This window comes from Filicampus tigris, chromosome 16, assembly GCF_054856515.1.
Source record: "Filicampus tigris isolate MCC_2025a chromosome 16, RoL_Ftig_1.0, whole genome shotgun sequence".
NCBI lineage: Eukaryota > Metazoa > Chordata > Actinopteri > Syngnathiformes > Syngnathidae > Filicampus > Filicampus tigris.
The window spans coordinates 14,426,201-14,445,651 of record NC_141232.1 but is presented as its reverse complement, the minus strand read 5'-3'; the positions used below and the strand labels follow the sequence as shown (position 1 = coordinate 14,445,651).

The window sequence follows — 19,451 nt, the reverse complement described above, 5'->3', positions numbered from 1 at the left end:
TACAGAGTATAAAAGTTCATGTTACAGCCTTTGATCAGCCTAATTAGGAATTTGAAATATTTGAAAAGCAGCAATTTCAGTAGCTACCTTTCTATTATATACAGTATATGTATTTCGAATTTTAAATACATCTCTATTTAGCATTGTATTTATTGATTGCAGTAGCATTCAGCTAAACTGACTGCATTCCACAGTGAGAATCAGATCTAAATATGCAGAATGATGCACTGCAGTTTAACACCAGTGCAAAATGCTACCATTCACTGCAAAAAAATAAATACTTTTGTTTTCTTTCCTGCTCAGACTAAGTTGGTACTCAAAGAGTTAAAGGGTGCACACACGTCTTTAATGGGTCCGAGGCCTGAATTGGATTTTTTCGCCACACATTCTCCAGTGTCATGGCAACAGTTGAAAAGCTGTCGGTAAGCCAGAAGACGTGCTGGTTTTGCCAGGCAAACCATCGGATGAAGTTACTTAATTCGGTAAGTGAATGTTGCTTTTTCTGGGTTGTACGAATACATATTAGTAGTATAATTGTACATTCTGAACCTAGTATTTTATTGACTGTATGCTAGAGTGTGTTTCTTGTACAAAGAGGCAATCCACTCAAAGGCTGCAGATAAATGCCCAAAATGTGCTACTGTGAATATGTGTAGCTATAACTGATGTATTTAATTTAAACTATTTCTTCATTAATATGCTGCTTAACCAAGCTGGTAAACCTTTTTTCATTGTTCTGGAACAATGACACATTATATTCTATTATTCTATTGTAGACTTAGTGAACAATAAAAGCAAAGAAGTGGAAGCACATAAAATAATTAATTCATAACTCATCCATGAATGAAATTTGGTCAACTGAATTTCCAGACATTGTGCTCATTAGGGTGACGGGTGAGCTGGAGCCAATCTCACCTGACTTTAAGCAAGAAGCGGGGTGCACCCTGAACTGGTTGATAGCCAATCGCAGAGTACAATTACTTAGCTTTCATTTTAAAGTGGAAGTCAAACCAAACACCTTCTTTACAATATTATTCTGATTAATATTGTGTTTGCGGAATACGAATTAAGCAGCAAAATCCACCTATTTTTGTCCATCTCAGGCGGTGGCCATTTTGTCACTTGCTGTTGACTGAAAATGAATCCCAGCTCCAACGCACCTGTTTCAAAAGATCATGATCGTTATCAAGCTTCTTCAGAGCTTGCTGATGAGCTGATCATTTAAATCAGGTGTGTTGCAGCAAGGAGAGCTGGAAAACGGGCTGGAAAGCGGCCCTTGAGGACCGGAGCTGGACACCCCTGATTTGTGATGTCATTTTCAGTCGAGAGAAAGTTGCAAAATGGCCACCCCCTGAGATGGACAAACGAGTGACTTTTGCTGCTTAACTCATATTCCACAAACGCAATTGTTACCAGAATGATGTGTTTAGACTAGTGGGCGTGCACAAAACATTATTGTAAAAAAAATAAATAGATAAATAAAATTGGAGTTGACTTTCTCTTTAAGTTTGCTTTCAGTGTGAAATTAAACATTTATAATTTTGAAATATTCAAATATCTGCCAAACAAAAAAAAATCACCCCACAGCTTCAATTGGAATGTCAGGTTGAATAACCTCAAAACAATAGAAAAGTGGCAACCAAAATGCCAAGATCTATCCGAATTAAGTGCCAGAAAATAATCGGATCTGTATTTATCATGTCACAAAAATGTACCATATTATATTGCACTTTAATCAGCAGTCACTGATGCTGGTTCACTCTCCTGACTTCCAAGCAGGTATCATGGCTTCAGTTCCCACTTAGTGACGGTGTAAATGTAAGTATACTATAAATGGTTGTCTGTCTTTATGTACAGGTGCGGTGTGACGCACCCTGAAGCTTTGAAGCCGTTAGCATTCACATATATTGCCTAATAATTAAGCAATGTAATGCACCCTACTGGGTGAACCTGATCACGAATGAATATCTACATCATCAACCAGTCACTCAATCAGTGTATGTATTTAATGTATTTTTTCAAGGAGTCCCGATGTTTTCCCTGTCAGAGTTGGCTCCGCTGGATCAGCATGAGAACCGGTCCAAACTGCTGAAGCCATGGTGGGAAGTTTTCACGGACTACACCGTTGTCCTGATGTTGATGACCTCAATTCTTGCCAGTACAGTGCAGCTATCCAGGGACAAAGTGGTGTGCATCCCATTGGATCCTCTTGTCTCAGCAAATTCAAGTTATGTCCCTTCAGGCTCTTTAGAATCACAGTCGCCGGGTGGTACTGCATCTGACGTTGGACAAAATCTTCATTTGACTGCTTCAGGTCGACGCACTCATCTAGTTTACCAGCAGTATGTTTATGTTAGCCAGGTACTCTACTAAAAGCTTTGTTTGCCTTTAAAATGATACAAAGTTAGTTCATTGTAGAATTGGAAGATTTTCTATACCAAACTCTAACCCACATTAACCCCATTGTAATAACTCAAATAATATATCCAGAAAATACAGACGCATGCACTTGTTGTGTAAATTATAGTTTGTTCTGAGATAATTCTTGAGTACCATGTAAAATGTTTTTTTTCTCTCATCCTCCCTCTTTTTGACCAACTTACAGATATATCAAATATAACTGATAAAATATGTTTCAAATCAACTTTTTGAGTATTATGTTGTTATGTCTTCCTTGTTTTTTTATTTTAATTAGTACGTATGCTCTATAGTTGTGTAGCTCAACATATTACATGAAACCCTGATACTAAAACCTTTATAGCTATTTAGAAGAGAAAAAAAAAGTGAAGCTCTCCTCTTTTTCAAAGTTTTTAGTCATAATGGAGTGTTTCACTCAAATCAACATAGACCTTTCAATTATCAGACAAAATACATAAATTTTTCTTTTGTTTTTTTAGGCAAGTTTGTTCTGACCAATTAGCATAGCAGCTAACACAACTAACATGCTCTCTTGAGCAAAAATTCTTAACATTAGAATTGATTTGCAATCCTGTTTCTTGTAACCCTGCTGCTGTAATTAGGGTAGGCTGGTACTAACATTTTTAATTTCTATTCAAATGTAATTTCTTTTTTTTTATTGTAAAAGATTTGTTCAGCAATATTTTGTAATATGCTTTTCAGGTTACATCCTGAGTATCTATAAATACAGTATCTCAAAAAAGAACCTATGGGTACTTTTCTTGAAAACGTAACACAAAATATTTGTGGGTTTTTTTTTTCATGTTGGTGCTTGTCCTGTAATTCTAAAATGACCCACAACCTAACTGAGTACTGGTTAATGAGTCTTTGTGTGATTTTCTAGGTGTGCTACCATGAAATTTTGCCTTCGTCCTACCGATTCCTCCCCTACATATCACTGCTCCTGTCTCTCATGTTGGTGGCCAGCGGCTCCTTCTGGCTCTGCTTCCCCCTCACGTCTGCGCGCATCGAGCACTTCCTCGCTATCTTGGCAAAGTGTTGCGAGTCACCATGGTCATCCCAGGCTCTGAGCCACGCTGCCCAACAGGAAAACCTCCAAGAAAAAGAAGTGCCGCTAGAGGGACAAAGAGCGGGGCCTCTTCCTTCTTCCTCCTCACCCCGGCCGAGCAGCCCAAGCTTCCATAGAAACTTGAGAGTTGAGTCAAACCCATACAGGACGTTTTTGAAATGGTCACATTCTCCCTCTCCTCCTGCTACTTGCCCTTCCAGCCACTCCAATGATTCCTCTGTTAGGCTCACAAGTTCCTCTGTCCACTTCCCAACTCAAATCCCTTCTCATCTCAAGCAAGTAATCAGTCTGGATAAAAGCGATGGTGAGGAGGCCAGGGCCCTGTTTGAACGTGTCAGGAGATTTAGATCCCACTGTGAAAGCTCAGATGTCATTTACAAGGTCAGAAATAATTTTGCATATCTGTTATTCAAAGAGGAAGTCAACCCCAATTTTCTTTACAAGAAAATGTTCTATGTGCCTCCACTAGTATAAAAATTTTGGTCAAACATCAAAAACAAGCATTTTGATTAATATTGTATTTGTGGAATATGAGTTGCAGCAGCAAAATCCACTGTTTTTTATCCAATCCCCGAGGACGGTCATTTTGTCACTTGTTGTCGACTGAAAATGACATCACAGTTGCTCAGGGCTCAGGTAACGACCAATCAGCTCACCTGTTTTCTGAAGTTTAGCCATGATTGGTTGTTACCTGAACCCTGAGCAACTCTGATGTCATACTCAGTCGACAGAAATGGCAAAATGGCCGCCCCCTGAGATGGACAAGAACGGGTGGATTTTACTGCTTAACTCATATTCCACAAAGGTAATATTAATCAGAATGCCGTGTTTAAACTAGTGGGGCTACATAGAACATATTATAAAGAAAACGTTTGGGTTGACTACCCCTCTAATCTCTGCTTACAGCAATTTAGGCAAGTGGTCTGGCGTTTAGCACATTTTGCTAACAGTTATGTTGTTGTGAGTTGAAATCCAGGCTCTGGCCTTCCGAACCAAACATCTAGAAACTGTGAGCTGAATGTGTTAACGACTACGCCACCGTACCGCCATTTTTATATTAATATTACGAAATTTGAAAATGATGATGATGGTCCAAAAAGTCAATCTGTCTACTTTTTTTCCCCTAGGTGTACTTAGCTCAGACTATATTCAAACTGCTGATGGTAACTCTGATTGTGAGTTACACGGTCCCTCTTCTCAACTCTTTTTCTTTCACTCACATCTGTCACCCTGAGATGCAGCCCTTGGTAGGCTACGCTACCTTTCAGTGTATCCATGTGCTTTCGTCCCTCCTGCACAAACTGCTGTTGACCTACTTGACCTTATTGGGACTGTTCGGCCTGCTTAACCTTTACACACTCAGCTGGATTTTGTACAAGTAGGTATTTTTTTTATGTCAAACTTTTGAAATTCTAAAATAAGTACAAAAATAAAGTAGCCCAAAAACAATACGTTAAAAGTAAATGTATTGTATTGTATTCAGGCCATAGTGGTAAGTCTGTCTGCCTCACAGTGCTGAGGTTGGGGGTTTGTATCAGAGTTTATGAACTTTGAATGACCCTGCACTAGTTGCGAGCAAACCGTTGAGCAAATACGAGTTATAGTCAAACAGCCACTCACACTAACATGCACGCCGATGGGCAATTTGGAGTCATCCGTTAAGCTAACACGCTTGTTTTATAATGAGGGATAAAGCCACGGTAGGCGGAGAAAATCCACGCAGACATGGAGAAAACGTGATAACTTCACACAGGAATGAAGTTTACTCAGTTTAAATGTTTTTTACAGTGTTGAAGTAACACAACGTTTTGGTCCTCCACACACATCAAAAGTAGAAATGCCTTGTGTTGTTTTCGGTCAGAATGTATTTTGTGAGGTACGGTATATTTCTAACAGCATTTTTCATTTGATTTTGTCTAGCTCTCTTCGCAAGTTTTCTTTCCATTTGATGAAGGAGACCAGGTCCCGGAAAGACATGCCTGAGCTGAAGAATGACCTGGCCTTTCTTTTACACATGTTAGCCCAGTACGATCCTTTGCTGGTTCAGCGCCTCTCTGTTTTTTTATGCCCTGTCGTTGAGAGTCATTTGCCAGAGTCACGTTTGGAAGAACGCTGGGGAGAGGACAAGCTAAACGCCTTGACTACTTCTGACCTCTGCGGTCGCTCCTCTCTTCAGCTGGTTGCCCTTCCTCAACTTCCTCCTGCCCTCTTTACACTCAGCCACCTTCAGGTCCTCAAACTGGAGCTCATCGCAGATGCTCGGTTTACAGAGGCGGTTTCCAACATGACCTCACTGAGGTGAATGCATATCAAACTACAAATTGCAATTCCCATCAAGTTCCAATACTGAAATGTTGATGAAAGACACAAATTGAGAACTAGCAAGTTACTGACATTGCAATCCCAATTTACCACACAGTTAAGCAGCAAAATCCACTCGTTTTAGCCATCGATACGGGCATCCATTTTGTCACTTCTGTCCACTGAAAATGACATCACAGTGGCTCAGGGCTCGGTAACGACCAATCACTGCTGACCTATTTTCTGAAGCTGAGCCATGATTGGTTGTTAGCTGAGCCCTGAACATCTGTGATGTCATTTTCAGTCGAGAGAAAGTGTCAAAATGGCCACCCCTTGAGATGGACAAAAACGAGCGGCTTTTACTGCTTAACTCATATTTCCCAAACGCAACATTGTCAGAATACCATGTTTAGACTAATGCATTGAACATTTTCTTGTAAATAACATTTTTGGGTTGACTTCCACTTTAAACGTCCTGAAAATACTGTACAGGTACTGTATATACTGTAAAAGCTCCAGGCTCCAGTTCACCCACGACTATGGAAAGCTTTTTGATCATTTATTGGATAATCCCGGTACTAGTATGCTCTTGGTCCTCACTTTTAAGACTGTTAAACAGCGCACTAGTGTGCACTGATAGACTTCTGTCTTCCACTGCTATTTCTAGAATGTGTGCGCATGAATGTGAGGCTTTCTAAAGCACTTTGGGAACCATATGCTTAGATCAAACACTTGATTTACCATTTCATTTCATGTGAAGTCAATTCAAGTTTCTTTGTACAGCCGTCAATCACAAAAGAGACTCAAAGGGCTTCAAAAGCTTTCAGTTGACCAAGATTGAGGACCTCTCTTGATATAGCATGTGGCATTTCTGTGTTCTAGTAAAAGAACTAGGAAGCACTGGTTGAACAAGTAGGACATTCTAATAGAACAATTAGTGCGGCGAAACTGTGCAGTAGTTGACTGTGCAGTTTTTCAGGATATTGAATTAATGCTCAAAAGGCTTGCCATATACGCAACCCTAATTAGCACAAGTGCTACAGAAAAATGGATGGCCTTTAGTATGTTATCTAATACACCTTTGCTGCACTTAACACTTTTTTTGTATTATTGCTACAACAGGGAGCTCCACCTCTGCCAGTGCACAGTAACAGTGGTGCCCAATGCACTCAGAGTCCTCCAAGAACGTATCGAGGTCATCGACATCACCTTCACCCATTTGTCAGAGATCCCTAGCTGGGTTCTGTCCCTCCACAGCCTGCGTGAAGTTCACTTATCTGGTCGGCTTGGCCGTAACTGGCCTCTTGGGAGCCTGCGAAAGTTGCGTTGCCTCCGTGCGCTGGTGTTTGACGGCATGCTACAGCGGATCCCTGGAGTGCTGCGTGAGGTGGCGGGCAGCTTGGTGAGGTTGGAGGTCACCAATGAAGGCACCAAACTGCTTGGAGTGTCGGGCCTGAGGCGGATGGTCAAGCTGACACAGATGCAGCTGCGGGGCTGTCAGCTTGCACGTTTGCCGTCCGCCCTGCAAGCTCTGACCGAACTGAGGGCTCTCGACATGCACAATAATCGGCTGAGAACTCTTGAGGGACTGTCTAGTCTGGCTCAACTCAATTTTCTGTCTTGCCTCAGACTTTCAAGTAACCACATTGGAGCACTACCAGTCTGTATTGGGGAACTACAATGCCTCGAGGTCCTTGATCTGTGCAACAACCAAGTTGAGAAAATTCCTTTGGAACTCTTCTCTCTTTGCAACCTTCAAAAGCTCCTCTTGGCTGGGAACCTGCTTCAGACGCTCCCTGCTGAGGTGAAATCATTACAGCAGCTCACAGAGTTGGACATCAGTAGGAACAGGCTAGAGAGTCTGCCTCCAGAGTTATTCCGTAACTGTGTGAAACTTTGCCTTTTGAATGTGTCGCACAATAGTCTTCGTTCGTTACCAGTGGGGATTTCATCCTTAAGTCACCTGTGCAAGTTGGACCTGCGTGATAACAGTCTGCATGAACTGCCTGCCGAATTGGGCCGTTGCTCAGGCTTGCGTGGAGGTGGTGTCCTGGTGGAATATTGTCTTTTGCTCTCTTTGTCTCCGTGTGTGAGGGACTTCTTGAGCCATTCCTGCTGCTCAGGTTCAAATGAGTCAGATTTGGATGATTTTCCATATTTGTCTCCTTCACAGTGGCGATTCTCATCAGCCATGGAATCACAGATATGAAACTCAAGAAAACCCGTCTGTTTTCTATAGCGCTTAACTTCATCAGAGTCGGGGGGTAAAGCTAGAGCCTATCTCAGATGACTTTGGGCAAGAGACCGGGTACAACCTGGACTAGTTTGCCGCCAATCGCAGGGCACACATGGACATACGGCCATTCACCATCATCATCACACCTATGGACAACGAACCGTTTGATTCAGTAGGATTAGAATTCGATTCGTTTTTGGTACGGCTCAGCTCAAGAGGGTATGATGCAAAACTTTTTGAACCAATTCTTTTGTGTACCAATGCACTCGCATGTTTGAATTTGATTCAAATCATTTTTCGTTACACCCCTAGTATCTGCACATTCGGATGAATATTTTCTTTTTTTCTTTTTTTTAGGATGGATGCATATTATGACTGGTTGTTTACGTGTTGTATCAGTTGCTCTGCAGATGTTATGGTCTTTTTACACTTTGTGCTTTATGATGTCGTATAGGCCTGAAGTCTTACAGTTTAAAAGTTGGGGTTAAACACTGACACATTGTCACTTGTCAGTATGTCAAACCTTCTTTGAGTGAGCATGCAAACTCTCTTCCAGTCCCGATCTCTGTTGTTACTTTGTCATTTTGTGGATAAAGACTTTTTACTCTGCAACGTCCATGTCATGTCAGCGTATGGGTCCAACTCCCGATCCTCACGTGACAGAACGTACTGACCAGTCATGGACCCAGCAGACTCAGACGCAATCCCTCAAGCCAAAGACGTCACCACCTGCTCCTAACCATCCCTCCACCTCCAATCAGGGAGTGATTGTCTCACCGGCTGCTGCTTTGCCTTTTGACTGGGAACCTCTCGGGCCGCTCCTCCACGATGGGTCGCTCAAGTTGTCGCAAGTCCCAGTCTGCCTCCCACTGCCCTCAGCCTGCCGACCATCCTCACACCCTTCATGTAAGCTCTGTCTTTTCTTCCAACTCTCTCTCATCTTTGCCATCTACTTGTCCTAGTTTTGCAAATCCCCCTTCTAATTTGACACCCGATGTTTTGTTTTTAGACTCAGATTTTTCTGACTGTGAAGATGGCCATGACATGATTTGATTAATCTCCTTTCTGAATCTGATTCGGACATTGATTTTGGGCTTCCTGCTTTTTCAAGCCCTCCTCAGTTTTTGTATGATTCCTTAGGTTACGATTCAGATTTTGATACTGATTTTGGTTTTCCTGGTCCCTTCACCAGTCATTATTCAAGCCCTTGTCAGTTTATGTCACGTTTTTCTGTTGATGATCCATTAGTGTCCACTCCAGAACCCTTACCATCAGACTCACCGGCTTGGGCACCGGGTTGGCCATTTACACAGGACCCCCGCGGGGTGGCCAACGTAGGCACCCGAGTAGAAGTTCTGGTTCCTCTCGTAAGTCCACTTTTCCAAGTTGCGTCACTCCGAACCTGTACCCTTAGTGTCCACCACTGAACCTTTCCCTTCAGACCCTTCTTTGGATGCCCGTTTGGCCATTTACACGGGACCCCCGCGGGGTGGCCAACGTAGGTGTCCGAGTAGAGATTCTGGTTCCTCCTCAGCTTTTTCCAAGTCACGTCTTTATGAACCCATACCCAAGCCACTACATTCGGCACCTCGTTCACTGCGTACTTCTTCACCTAGTCCCGTTCATCGTGTTTCTTCTGGTTTACCTTCCTCACTATTTGTACTCCCAGACCCTCGTGTCTTGTACGCGTCCCAACCTCTATGGTGGCAGGCTCCTATGCTAGCTCCTCTACACCCGATGCCTCAGCAGGGCCATGCCCTCTTCCCGGCACTTTGGCAACTACAGGCTCCCATGCCAGCTCCTCTGCAGTGCCAGGCCCTTTTCCCGGCACCTCAGCAAATGCAGGCCCCCATCATGGCTCCTCAGCACCACCAGGCTCTGACTCTTCCCCAGCAGCGCAAGCTTTGCAGCCTCCTTCCGATCCTGCTCTGGAGGCGCAAGGCCTTCGGCTGCCCTCTGACTCTGTTCCCGCGACACAACCTCTGCGATTGTCTTTTTGGAATTGATTTAATATTGAATTAATTGTAGAGATAAATGTATGACAATCAGCTTCCACGTTTGTTCCTGTCACCAAATCACTCCAATTAATTTCTTTCATTTTAGCATTAAAATGATTAATCTCATTTTTGGGAATTCTAAAACATCCCCTTTATTAGTAATTTGATTACTCCTTCTTTTTGGTAACTTTCTAGCTATGAGGGTTATGACTGGTTGTTTACGTGTTGTATCAGTTGCTCTGCAGATGTTATGGTCCATTTATCCTTTGTGCTTTAGGATGTCGTATTGGCCTGATGTCTTACAGTTTAAAAGTTTATGATAACACTGACACATTGTCAGTACGTCAAACCTTCTTCGAGTGAGGATGCAAACTCTCTTCCAGTCCCAATCTCTGTTGTTACTTTGTAATTTTGTGGATAAAGACTTTTTACTCTACAACTTCTGCGTCATGTCTGCGTATGGGTCCAACTCCCGATCCTCACATGACAGATGCATTTGACTATTTCTATTAATGTTGTATTCTGTCTTTTTCATGTGAATTCGGAGAGTTGCCCACAAATTAATTTAGACAATGTGCAAATTTGCTGTCTGCACCATATAAAAAGGATTTTGCAATCAAACAATTTCACAGTCTATACTGTATGTAGCCTACTGCAGTGATTCTCAATCACTGTGCCGTGAGACATCATCAGGTGTGCCGCGGGAAATCATCCAATGTCAATTATTTTGACCAAAAATATATATTTTCCAATAATAAGGAAAGAAAAACGTTTTGTTACTGTTTTTATGCCAACCACGTATAGTAACAGGCAAAACAATCAAATGTTCTACCACTAGATGACAGAAGGTACATAATGACCCTGTATAGCCACTTTTTGTCAATCGTTTTGCTAAATGGTGTGCGTGAGATTTTTTTCCGATGTGAAATATGTGCCTTGGCTCAAAAAAGGTTGGTAAACACCCAGCTGTAAGTTTGGATGTTGTTAACTTGATGCTTTCTTTTCATGGTATAAATGGTAATTAGGCTTTCACTTGTATAGAGCTTTTCTACCCACATTCAAGGTACACACAGCACTTTAACACTAATACTGATTATGCAATATCAGGAACTATGGGTTCAGTACTGTGAAGGACACTTGTCTCTGACATGTTCACAGGTTCAGGTTGGCAGACAACCACTCAACCACGTGAGCCATGCTGCCAATTATGTTAGAAGTTCAAAGATACGGTACTGTTCTATTATGAAGTGGTTTTATAGATATTGACGATGTTCTTACGCAATGTTAAATATTCAGTAACATTTTGGCAAACGCTTAACTGGTTTTAACAGTAGTTGTTAAAGTATTTTAGTTGCAACTCCACTGCAACGCCCTTTTGCAGCTGGGCAGACAAGTTGTCTATTTCTGACTAAACAGCAAAAAAAACAACACGAAAAGTAATGGCAATACGGATATATTACAAAGAAAATTTATATCTGATCAGGGGGTGCTCGAGGTTGCTAGGTCAGTCTGAAAAGTTGTTAAATTTAACAACAAATGTAATGTACAAGATTTGCGGCAATGGAAACCCGCTCATTTCTATCAGCCAGACAAGCCGTAACTTTGCTGTTGTCCAACCGCTGACTTCGTTATATTGTGAGCGTTGAAAGCCACCAATTATGTAAGCGCTTTTTGACCTAGGCGGGACTTCCGGTTGCTAGTAGGTATAACCTTGTGAGGCCTCTCCATGTGGGTTTGATTCACTGCTGTAGTCACATTTATTACTATTATTCAGGTAGGAGTTCTATAATGGTTGACATTAATGAATGAAAGTTATTAAACGTAGGTGCCGCTTTTCCACCTGCCTCCCTTTGTGATTATTCTGTAAACGAACACGGAACCAACATTGAATGTGTATAGACTCTTTCGGTATTTGTTTGGCTCGTGGTGGTAGTGAGCCGCTTAGCATTTTGTAGCCTAGCATTACTTAGGTTCGCCGCTCTCGACCGTGCAAGTGTGGCTTTACTATTTGCCAACTAGCTTTGTCCAGTTATAAACACTCCCGCTAGTACTTGTAAACTCAAACAAAATGTAAACATATTAGATAGTAGTGTATGATTTAATTAGTTAGCTTGCCACGTTATCAATTGTTATGTTACACAATGCCGACTGGTGGGCTCGGGAACCTGCGAATTTTAAATTCGAGACCAAGAGTGTTGATGTGTTGCTCAGAATGGTGTTGACCCATAATTGCATCGCCTCTGTTAAAAATCAGCCATTACTTGGATTATTGATTAGGTACATGTGTACATTGCTGTTGCAATTTAGTGTCTTACTGCATTTGACCACTATTTCTCTTCAATCAGTTTCTCATTGTTTACAAAAAGTTAACGTGCTCCACACTTTAATGTTATATACGTTGTGGAACTAAACTCAGATGATCACCCACAGTATAACGTGCATTAATTTCTCCTCATTGTATACAAATTCAGCTTTATTTACATAACACCTTATCATACTGAACTCAAAGTGCTTCATAGTGTAACAATAAATCCAGAGAACAAACAAAGCCCCCACCATACCTACCTACCCATCGAAATAAGCACTGTTTAAAATGCTGAGACATGCCTGAGCAGAGGGGACCAGAATAAGTATTCTAATGACTGCATGATAGACCTTGCTAAGACTAGTTATGTTCATTCTTCTAGCTCGACAAGATGGCTGAGAACGACGTCGATAATGAGCTGCTCGACTACGAAGATGATGACGAACCCCAAGGAGCACCTGAGGGTGGAGCCCCCGCCAGCAAGAAGGAGGTGAAGGGATCCTACGTTTCAATCCACAGTTCTGGCTTCAGGGACTTCTTGCTCAAACCCGAGTTACTTCGCGCTATTATCGACTGTGGCTTTGAACATCCATCAGAAGGTGATGCTGCTTCGAAGTTCCAAGGCCGATAGGCTGTCGGAATTGTGTTAATGTTTCTTTTCGTGGAAAGCGTTGATCTAAATATTTTTGTCTGTCTTGTATAGTACAACATGAATGCATCCCACAAGCAATCTTGGGCATGGACATCCTTTGCCAAGCGAAATCGGGTATGGGCAAGACAGCCGTGTTTGTCTTGGCCACTCTTCAACAGCTTGAGCCAGTCGATGGACAGGTTAGTATCTCACATATTCATGGAGGTTATTAATGTTTAAACCTACTTGGGTTTTTTTTGTTTGTTTTTTTAGAAACTGACTTATTTTGTTTTTCATATTTTTTTAAAATCAATTTCTAATGGCTTCCTTAGTGCTAAGTGTGCCCACACTGACACTGCTTACACTGACATGGCTGTGAACAGAGCGGACCTAGTTTACAAAAGCACGATCAGTGTTGCTAACTTAAGGATATTTAGCTACTTTTTTTTTACCTCTCTAGCAGCTGTTTCTCAAAAAAAGGAACTTAAACAGCCGACATAAGCAGAATTAGGGATGTGCGCGTCTAGTCGTTTAACCGTCTACGATTTATTAAACGTTTAGTATTTTACTAGTCGGTTAAACGCTGCATTATCACTCCTTCCTCTGTAAACAAGCTAGGCACCAAGAGAGAATTGCTCCACTCTCCCCCGCCCACACGCACACATAGTAGGGGGCGGGGACACTAAGGCTAGGTTCACAGCGCAGGTCTTAATGCTCAATTCGGATTTTTTGAAAAAAATCAGATTTTTTGTGTAAGCGTTCATATTACATTATAAATGCAACCTCGGTCTTTGCTGTATGAATACATGCGTCACGAAAGTGGCCCACGCGCGCAGAAGAAGAGACGGTCGACGTCACTCGATCCCGTAGTTGTGTTTGCGGAAGTAAATGTGGTCCAGCGTGTCGGGGCATTTATACAGTCAAGCGATTAGGTAGCAGGTAGAAATAAATACAGTATTTGGGGGAAATTATGAGGCGAGGCTTTAATATCTAATTTCATGGAGACATCACTAACGATTACGTCACGTCTTAAAATGACGTGCTTAAAAAATGAATCTGTCTGAGCCGTGGCTGAATTAGCACAATCGCCATAAATGTCCACTTTATACTTCATGTTTCAAGGTGGATTAAATTAAAGTAAAATATAAAGTCAATATTGTTACTCAAAACAACTTTGTAGATTCGATCCCCTGCTGCCAGCAGTTTCCGTCTGCCTGCGCGGAGCACATTTTGGGCTCCGGATGACGTCAATGTCGGATATATGCGACTTGGCCAATCCATATCGGATTTTTTTGCCCATATGCGACCTGTATCTGTTTTTTTTTTTTTTTTTTTTATGACAGTCTGAACGGCTCAACGGCTGCTCTCCTGCAGAGTGTGATGGGTACGTTGGGACTAGATAATAAAGCCGTCGCCCGTGTGCATGATAATGCACCTAACATATGGCGAATGAGACCCTGCTGGACTGGGAGTCGGTACCATTCCTCATAACATTATTCATAATAAATGCCATGCATTGCATTGGCAAATGTATCAGAAATGCATTTCTCTTTCAATTGTTCACCTTTAGTAATAGAATTTATATTAACAAACTGTCCTGAATGTTTGGGCTAAAATAGGCCCTACTGTAAATACACAAAACATTTGCATTTGAAACTTTGAATTCAATATGTATTAAATTTCAAGTTTTCTTGCTTATAGACTAGTCGACGAGCAAATTAGTCGAAATTCCCATCCCTAAGCAGAACCGTTTAAACATTATTTTCTGTACAACAAAGGTTGCACTTGACACTGCCAACTTGCCAAGGCACGGTGGCCATTGATATGTGGCAAAAGTAGTAACTTACCGAGGAGTTGGAATTCTTTACCTGAGATGTATGCTCTCATTGAGGTTTTGCCATTTTCACCATGTATTATCTGTACAACACTACATGAAAAATGACCACGACGCCTGCTGGGTCATGTAGCTTGACAGCTCATCATTTTTTTTCTGTTTAAATTTTGTTAATCAAATAAGAACTGTGTTTACATGAGTGTTTTGACAAAAGGAACTTTTTACTCTCAAGAGAAAAACATTGTTACTTATGTAATAGATTTTTTTTTTAAGGTATGTAATAGAAAAAACATTTTTTGAATGTCATTTACTCTTTCTTCAAATGAAGGGGGAAGATAATTAACATTTGTTTGTGATTGAAAAATAAACCCTACATTATATTAGGTCCTTTTGTACTAGCCCCGCTGTTCACTTCCTTTCATGAGTTGATCAAACACCGTCCTTGTGTCTGTTCTTATAGGTAGCAGTCTTAGTCATGTGCCACACACGAGAGCTGGCCTTCCAGATTAGCAAAGAATACGAGCGCTTCTCCAAGTACATGCCCACGGTCAAATCGGTGGTATTCTTCGGCGGGTTGCCCATCAAGAACGACGAGGACGTCCTGAAGAAGAGCTGCCCCCATATAGTCGTTGGAACGCCGGGCCGCATCCTCGCTCTCGTCCGCAACAAGACGCTCAGTCTGAAGAACGTCAAGCATTTTGTCCTGGATGAGTGCGACAAAATGTTGGAGCAGCTTGGTATGTTCTAATTGAAATCTTTGCAGGTATTAAGTGTTTTACACGTGGTTAATTTGTCTCGACCGTGTTTGTGCAGACATGAGGTGTGACGTACAAGACATCTTCAGAATCACGCCCCACGAGAAACAGGTCATGATGTTTAGTGCCACGCTGAGCAAGGAGATCCGACCGGTGTGTCGCAAATTCATGCAGGACGTAAGTGAAACGGAAATAGCGTTACATTGCGGCTTTTTGCGCGTCATGCTGCGTTTGACCACTTTAGCACCTAACAACAGTCTATTTGCCTCTTGTGCAGCCCATGGAGGTATTTGTGGATGACGAGACCAAATTGACGCTGCACGGCCTGCAACAGTACTACTGCAAGTTGAAGGACAGTGAGAAGAACCGCAAGCTCTTTGACCTGCTCGACGTGTTGGAGTTTAACCAGGTGAGCTGATCATTATTGTGACGACAGCTTCTATAATGGAAACAATTGGATTTTGGAACAAAGTCATTCGCTTCACATTTACTTTAGGGAACTATGGGTTTTGAATTAAAAACTGAATCAAAGGCTTCTTCACTTCTAAATGTTAGGTGTCTCGCTATGTCTCTGGTGGTTGTCACAATAGGGTTGTTGTTGTTGTTGCCAGGTGCGACTGGCGAGCTTGGCAACAACAGCAAGAGTTGAGCCAAGGCACATACTGTATTTTACTTTACAAACATCTTAAGGGACACCATTTAAGAAAAAATGCCGCACAATATACTTTGTAAAAAGAAATACTGTGGACCCCCGCAGATTCACCAATGGGCAACTCCCATTTTTCGTAAAAAAAATTGATATCGGAGGTTTGTCTGCTTTTTTTGGGGCGGTTTCCCTCCAATGCATTACAATAGGCGTCAATTATACACAGATTTTCGTTATTTGCGGGCCAACCCTGTCCTCCACGACTGGTAGGGGTGCACTGTACATTGAAAACTGTGATCATGAATGACCTGATTTACGAACGGATAAAAATTGGATGGATGGAATTTTTTTTTTTTTTAATTTTTTTTTTTAACCCAATTCATTAAATAATCAACAAGTTATTTGAATATGAAAACAATCCTTCGTTGCAGCCCTAACTGGTTTAGGTAACATTTTACACATACACAAGTTCACCACAGTAAAATAAAACCAACCTAACAATTGGAACTTGATTGTTTTGTTTCATTATATTTATTATTTACAGTATCAATAATGTGGAAATATGCCATTTCTTCAGTTCATGTTTGCTATTGCCATCAAGCGCTAGAAGGTGGGAGATTGTGGACTTAACTTTTTGATACCCTATCCTGCCTCTAGGTGGTGATCTTTGTCAAGAGAATCCAGCGCTGCATCGCCTTGTCTCAACTTCTGGTGGAGCAGAATTTCCCTGCCATTTCCATCCACAAGGGGATGGCCCAGGAGGAGAGGTGAGGCTACCACACCTGTTCTTTCATAAACTGTGCTCTGTTGACCGCCCAAGTATGTTAATGCTGCATTTAGTGGCACCGGTTAGACGGACACATAATTGCCTTCAAAAAGCCAAGCGCTCCAGTAATGCTGATGGCAGCTGTACTGATGATACTTTGCTCCCCTCCACAGACTGTCACGCTATCAACAATTCAAAGACTTCCAAAGACGCATTTTGGTGGCCACTAACCTTTTTGGCCGAGGGATGGACATCGAGCGAGTCAATATAGTTTTCAACTATGACATGCCGGAAGATTCAGACACTTATTTACACAGGGTAAGGATGCAAAAATGTTCTTTTTGTCATGACAAAACGAAATTGCCACAGTTTCATGAAAAGCATTATCTCTAACACAAAGCCCAGTGCCCAGATCCGGCCTGCCGCATCATTCGTCTCTTTTGTCTAAATTTTCAAATAGTCTTAACTTTCAGTTACGCTGAGATATTGCAAGCATTTTTTGTGACCAAACCTTTTAGAAGATAGGTATAGTCAGTCTATTGCTATCCGGTGAACTGCACAAAGCATGTCAAGGGTGGTCACTCTCAAAAATACCAGACTGAAAAGGTTTATCTTTTTGGGGGCTGGCGGCGGCGGGGTATTGCAGTATTCGTTTATTATCAGTGTACCGTACAAACTTCTCTGCCAAACTCCTGCTTATTGTGAAGTTTGCTGCTGCCGTCTCTTAATTCGAAAATTGGCTTGAAACTCAAGACAAAAAAATATCTCTAAATATATCTAAAATAGTATCTGGAAAAATCCACATTCGGTCCACTTTTGCTGACTTTTCTATTCTTTTATATATTTTGTTAATCAATCACTCATCAGAATTTGATTCTGCTTAATATTGGAATCTGCATCACCCTCAAAAACATTTCAGTTGTGCTCCATTCATAATGGACCACTGAGGGAACCCTAACTACAATGTTGCCCATGACAAAAATGATCTCAACCCCATGTAGAACAATGTCAATAGTGTTGACTTTTAGTTTGCTTGTTCCTTGTTTGACACGCAGCATTCTTTGCTTTCCCCAGGTTGCCCGCGCTGGCAGGTTTGGCACCAAAGGCCTGGCTATAACCTTTGTGTCGGACGAAACCGACGCCAAGACTCTGAACGACGTGCAGGACCGTTTTGAGGTCAATGTAGCCAAGCTGCCCGATGAAATCGACATCTCCTCTTACAGTAAGTCCTGGAATTTTCTAATAGCGGCTGAAAGGAAGCAGAGCCCAGTGGTTTGACCCACTGGAATGATTTGTAGATTTAGATAGATTCCAGTCACTTCACTGTAAATCACCTGAAATTACCCTGTGTGCAACTGCTTAGTGAGTCCCTGGAGTCTGGTGTCTAGATCGGCCTGCAAGATAATCAGTGTTATTTAGTCGTTTTGGCAACTTGGGAAAACAGTTGGTGCTGCTGCTATGCAACTACGCGGCTCATTCCATTGAAATGGCCTTTACATCTTTCACCTGTTGTAGTTGGTATATTCAGCTGTTGCCCTTTGGGAGTTTTTACATACTCAACTCATGTCCCCCCTTTTTTGTCCACTTTAGTTGAGCAGTCCAGATGAATCCCCCAGCATGGCAGACATCGCCTCTCCGTGGATCTCGTCTTGTACTTGGATTTAGATGTAATTTGCTGTTTATTTGAAAGCTCCAGTCATTCCCCCTCACCAAACTTTATTTTTACTGTCAGTTTTGGGGACTTGATGAAGAATTGGTTTTATTTGTATTTTTATGTTTTTCCTTCATTGAAATTAAACGTTTTATAAAAATATCACATACCATTTCACTTTTGTAATGTTTAATTTCAGATGAATCCTGACTGTTGTAGGCAAGCGGTATCTTTTACACTGATGTCCCAATGGATAGGGAATTTGCAAGTTGTAATTCGAAAATGTTAAGCAAAGCTGTCTGGCCTTCTAAACCGGGGGGTTTCAAACTTTGAGACCTTTTAAAGGAGAGACGTTTCCCCCCAAAGGACCCTTTCATAATCCTAATGCTAAACATACCCTCAGTGTACCTAAATGCTGAATGAATGATTTAGTTGCCTATATTTGAGAGGAAACAAGTTAAAATGCCACAATGACAAATTCATATTTTCTAGGGGGAAAAAAGTTGTAATATGAGAATAGTTGTTATCCTCTCCCCTGTCCCGCCTCCCACAAAAAAAGTCAATCTAGACAAAGCTGTATTTTCTCACGATAAAAATATAGTTTTGCAAGGGAAAAAGGATATTTTTCCAAGATAGTAGTAATATGAACAAAGTTTAATGTGGGAAGAAAGTCATCTTTTAACAAGTGAATTAAAGTATAGTAATCTTGTATTCTAGAAAATAGGACTATATTCTAACAAATATCTCTATATGCCTTTGGTTCTGTTCCCCCCAGTAATGCACCCGTTGTTTAAAATGCTTCATGCAGGCATGTTAGATTAATGTCACTCATATCAGGGCTT

At 41.6% G+C, this 19,451-nt stretch overlaps 2 protein-coding genes across 6 annotated transcripts; both read left to right on the top strand.

Moving 5' to 3' along the window:
• The first annotated feature begins 352 nt into the window (after positions 1-352).
• LOC147134899 (volume-regulated anion channel subunit LRRC8D) lies at positions 353-10,460 on the top strand. Of its 3 annotated transcripts, none has more exons than XR_015090183.1 (7): positions 353-482; positions 2,024-2,361; positions 3,302-3,868; positions 4,615-4,865; positions 5,408-5,785; positions 6,911-8,930; positions 9,694-10,460. XR_015090183.1 is itself a non-coding variant. In XM_086056265.1 (7 exons), the coding sequence occupies exons 3-7, from the start codon at positions 2,032-2,034 to the stop codon at positions 7,995-7,997; spliced, it is 2,613 nt and encodes an 870-aa protein (XP_085912391.1). In that variant the 5' UTR covers positions 452-482; positions 1,780-1,818; positions 2,024-2,031; the 3' UTR covers positions 7,998-8,350. The 3 variants fall into 3 exon arrangements, 2 of the variants coding, with proteins under 2 accessions (XP_085912392.1, XP_085912391.1); XM_086056265.1 differs by lacking the exon at positions 9,694-10,460 and adding an exon at positions 1,780-1,818 and having other exon boundaries at positions 452-482; positions 6,911-8,350; XM_086056266.1 differs by lacking the exon at positions 9,694-10,460 and having other exon boundaries at positions 440-482; positions 2,024-2,099; positions 6,911-8,350.
• LOC147134898 (ATP-dependent RNA helicase DDX39A) lies at positions 8,780-18,771 on the top strand. 3 transcript variants are annotated; one of them, XM_086056267.1, is made up of 10 exons: positions 8,780-8,930; positions 12,709-12,925; positions 13,030-13,157; positions 15,252-15,528; positions 15,605-15,723; positions 15,824-15,955; positions 16,850-16,959; positions 17,132-17,276; positions 18,033-18,180; positions 18,549-18,771. In XM_086056267.1, the coding sequence occupies exons 1-10, from the start codon at positions 8,853-8,855 to the stop codon at positions 18,563-18,565; spliced, it is 1,371 nt and encodes a 456-aa protein (XP_085912393.1). In that variant the 5' UTR covers positions 8,780-8,852; the 3' UTR covers positions 18,566-18,771. The 3 variants fall into 3 exon arrangements, with proteins under 3 accessions (XP_085912393.1, XP_085912395.1, XP_085912394.1); XM_086056269.1 differs by lacking the exon at positions 8,780-8,930 and adding an exon at positions 11,688-11,720; XM_086056268.1 differs by lacking the exon at positions 8,780-8,930 and adding an exon at positions 11,690-11,795.
• Positions 18,772-19,451: the final 680 nt, after the last annotated feature.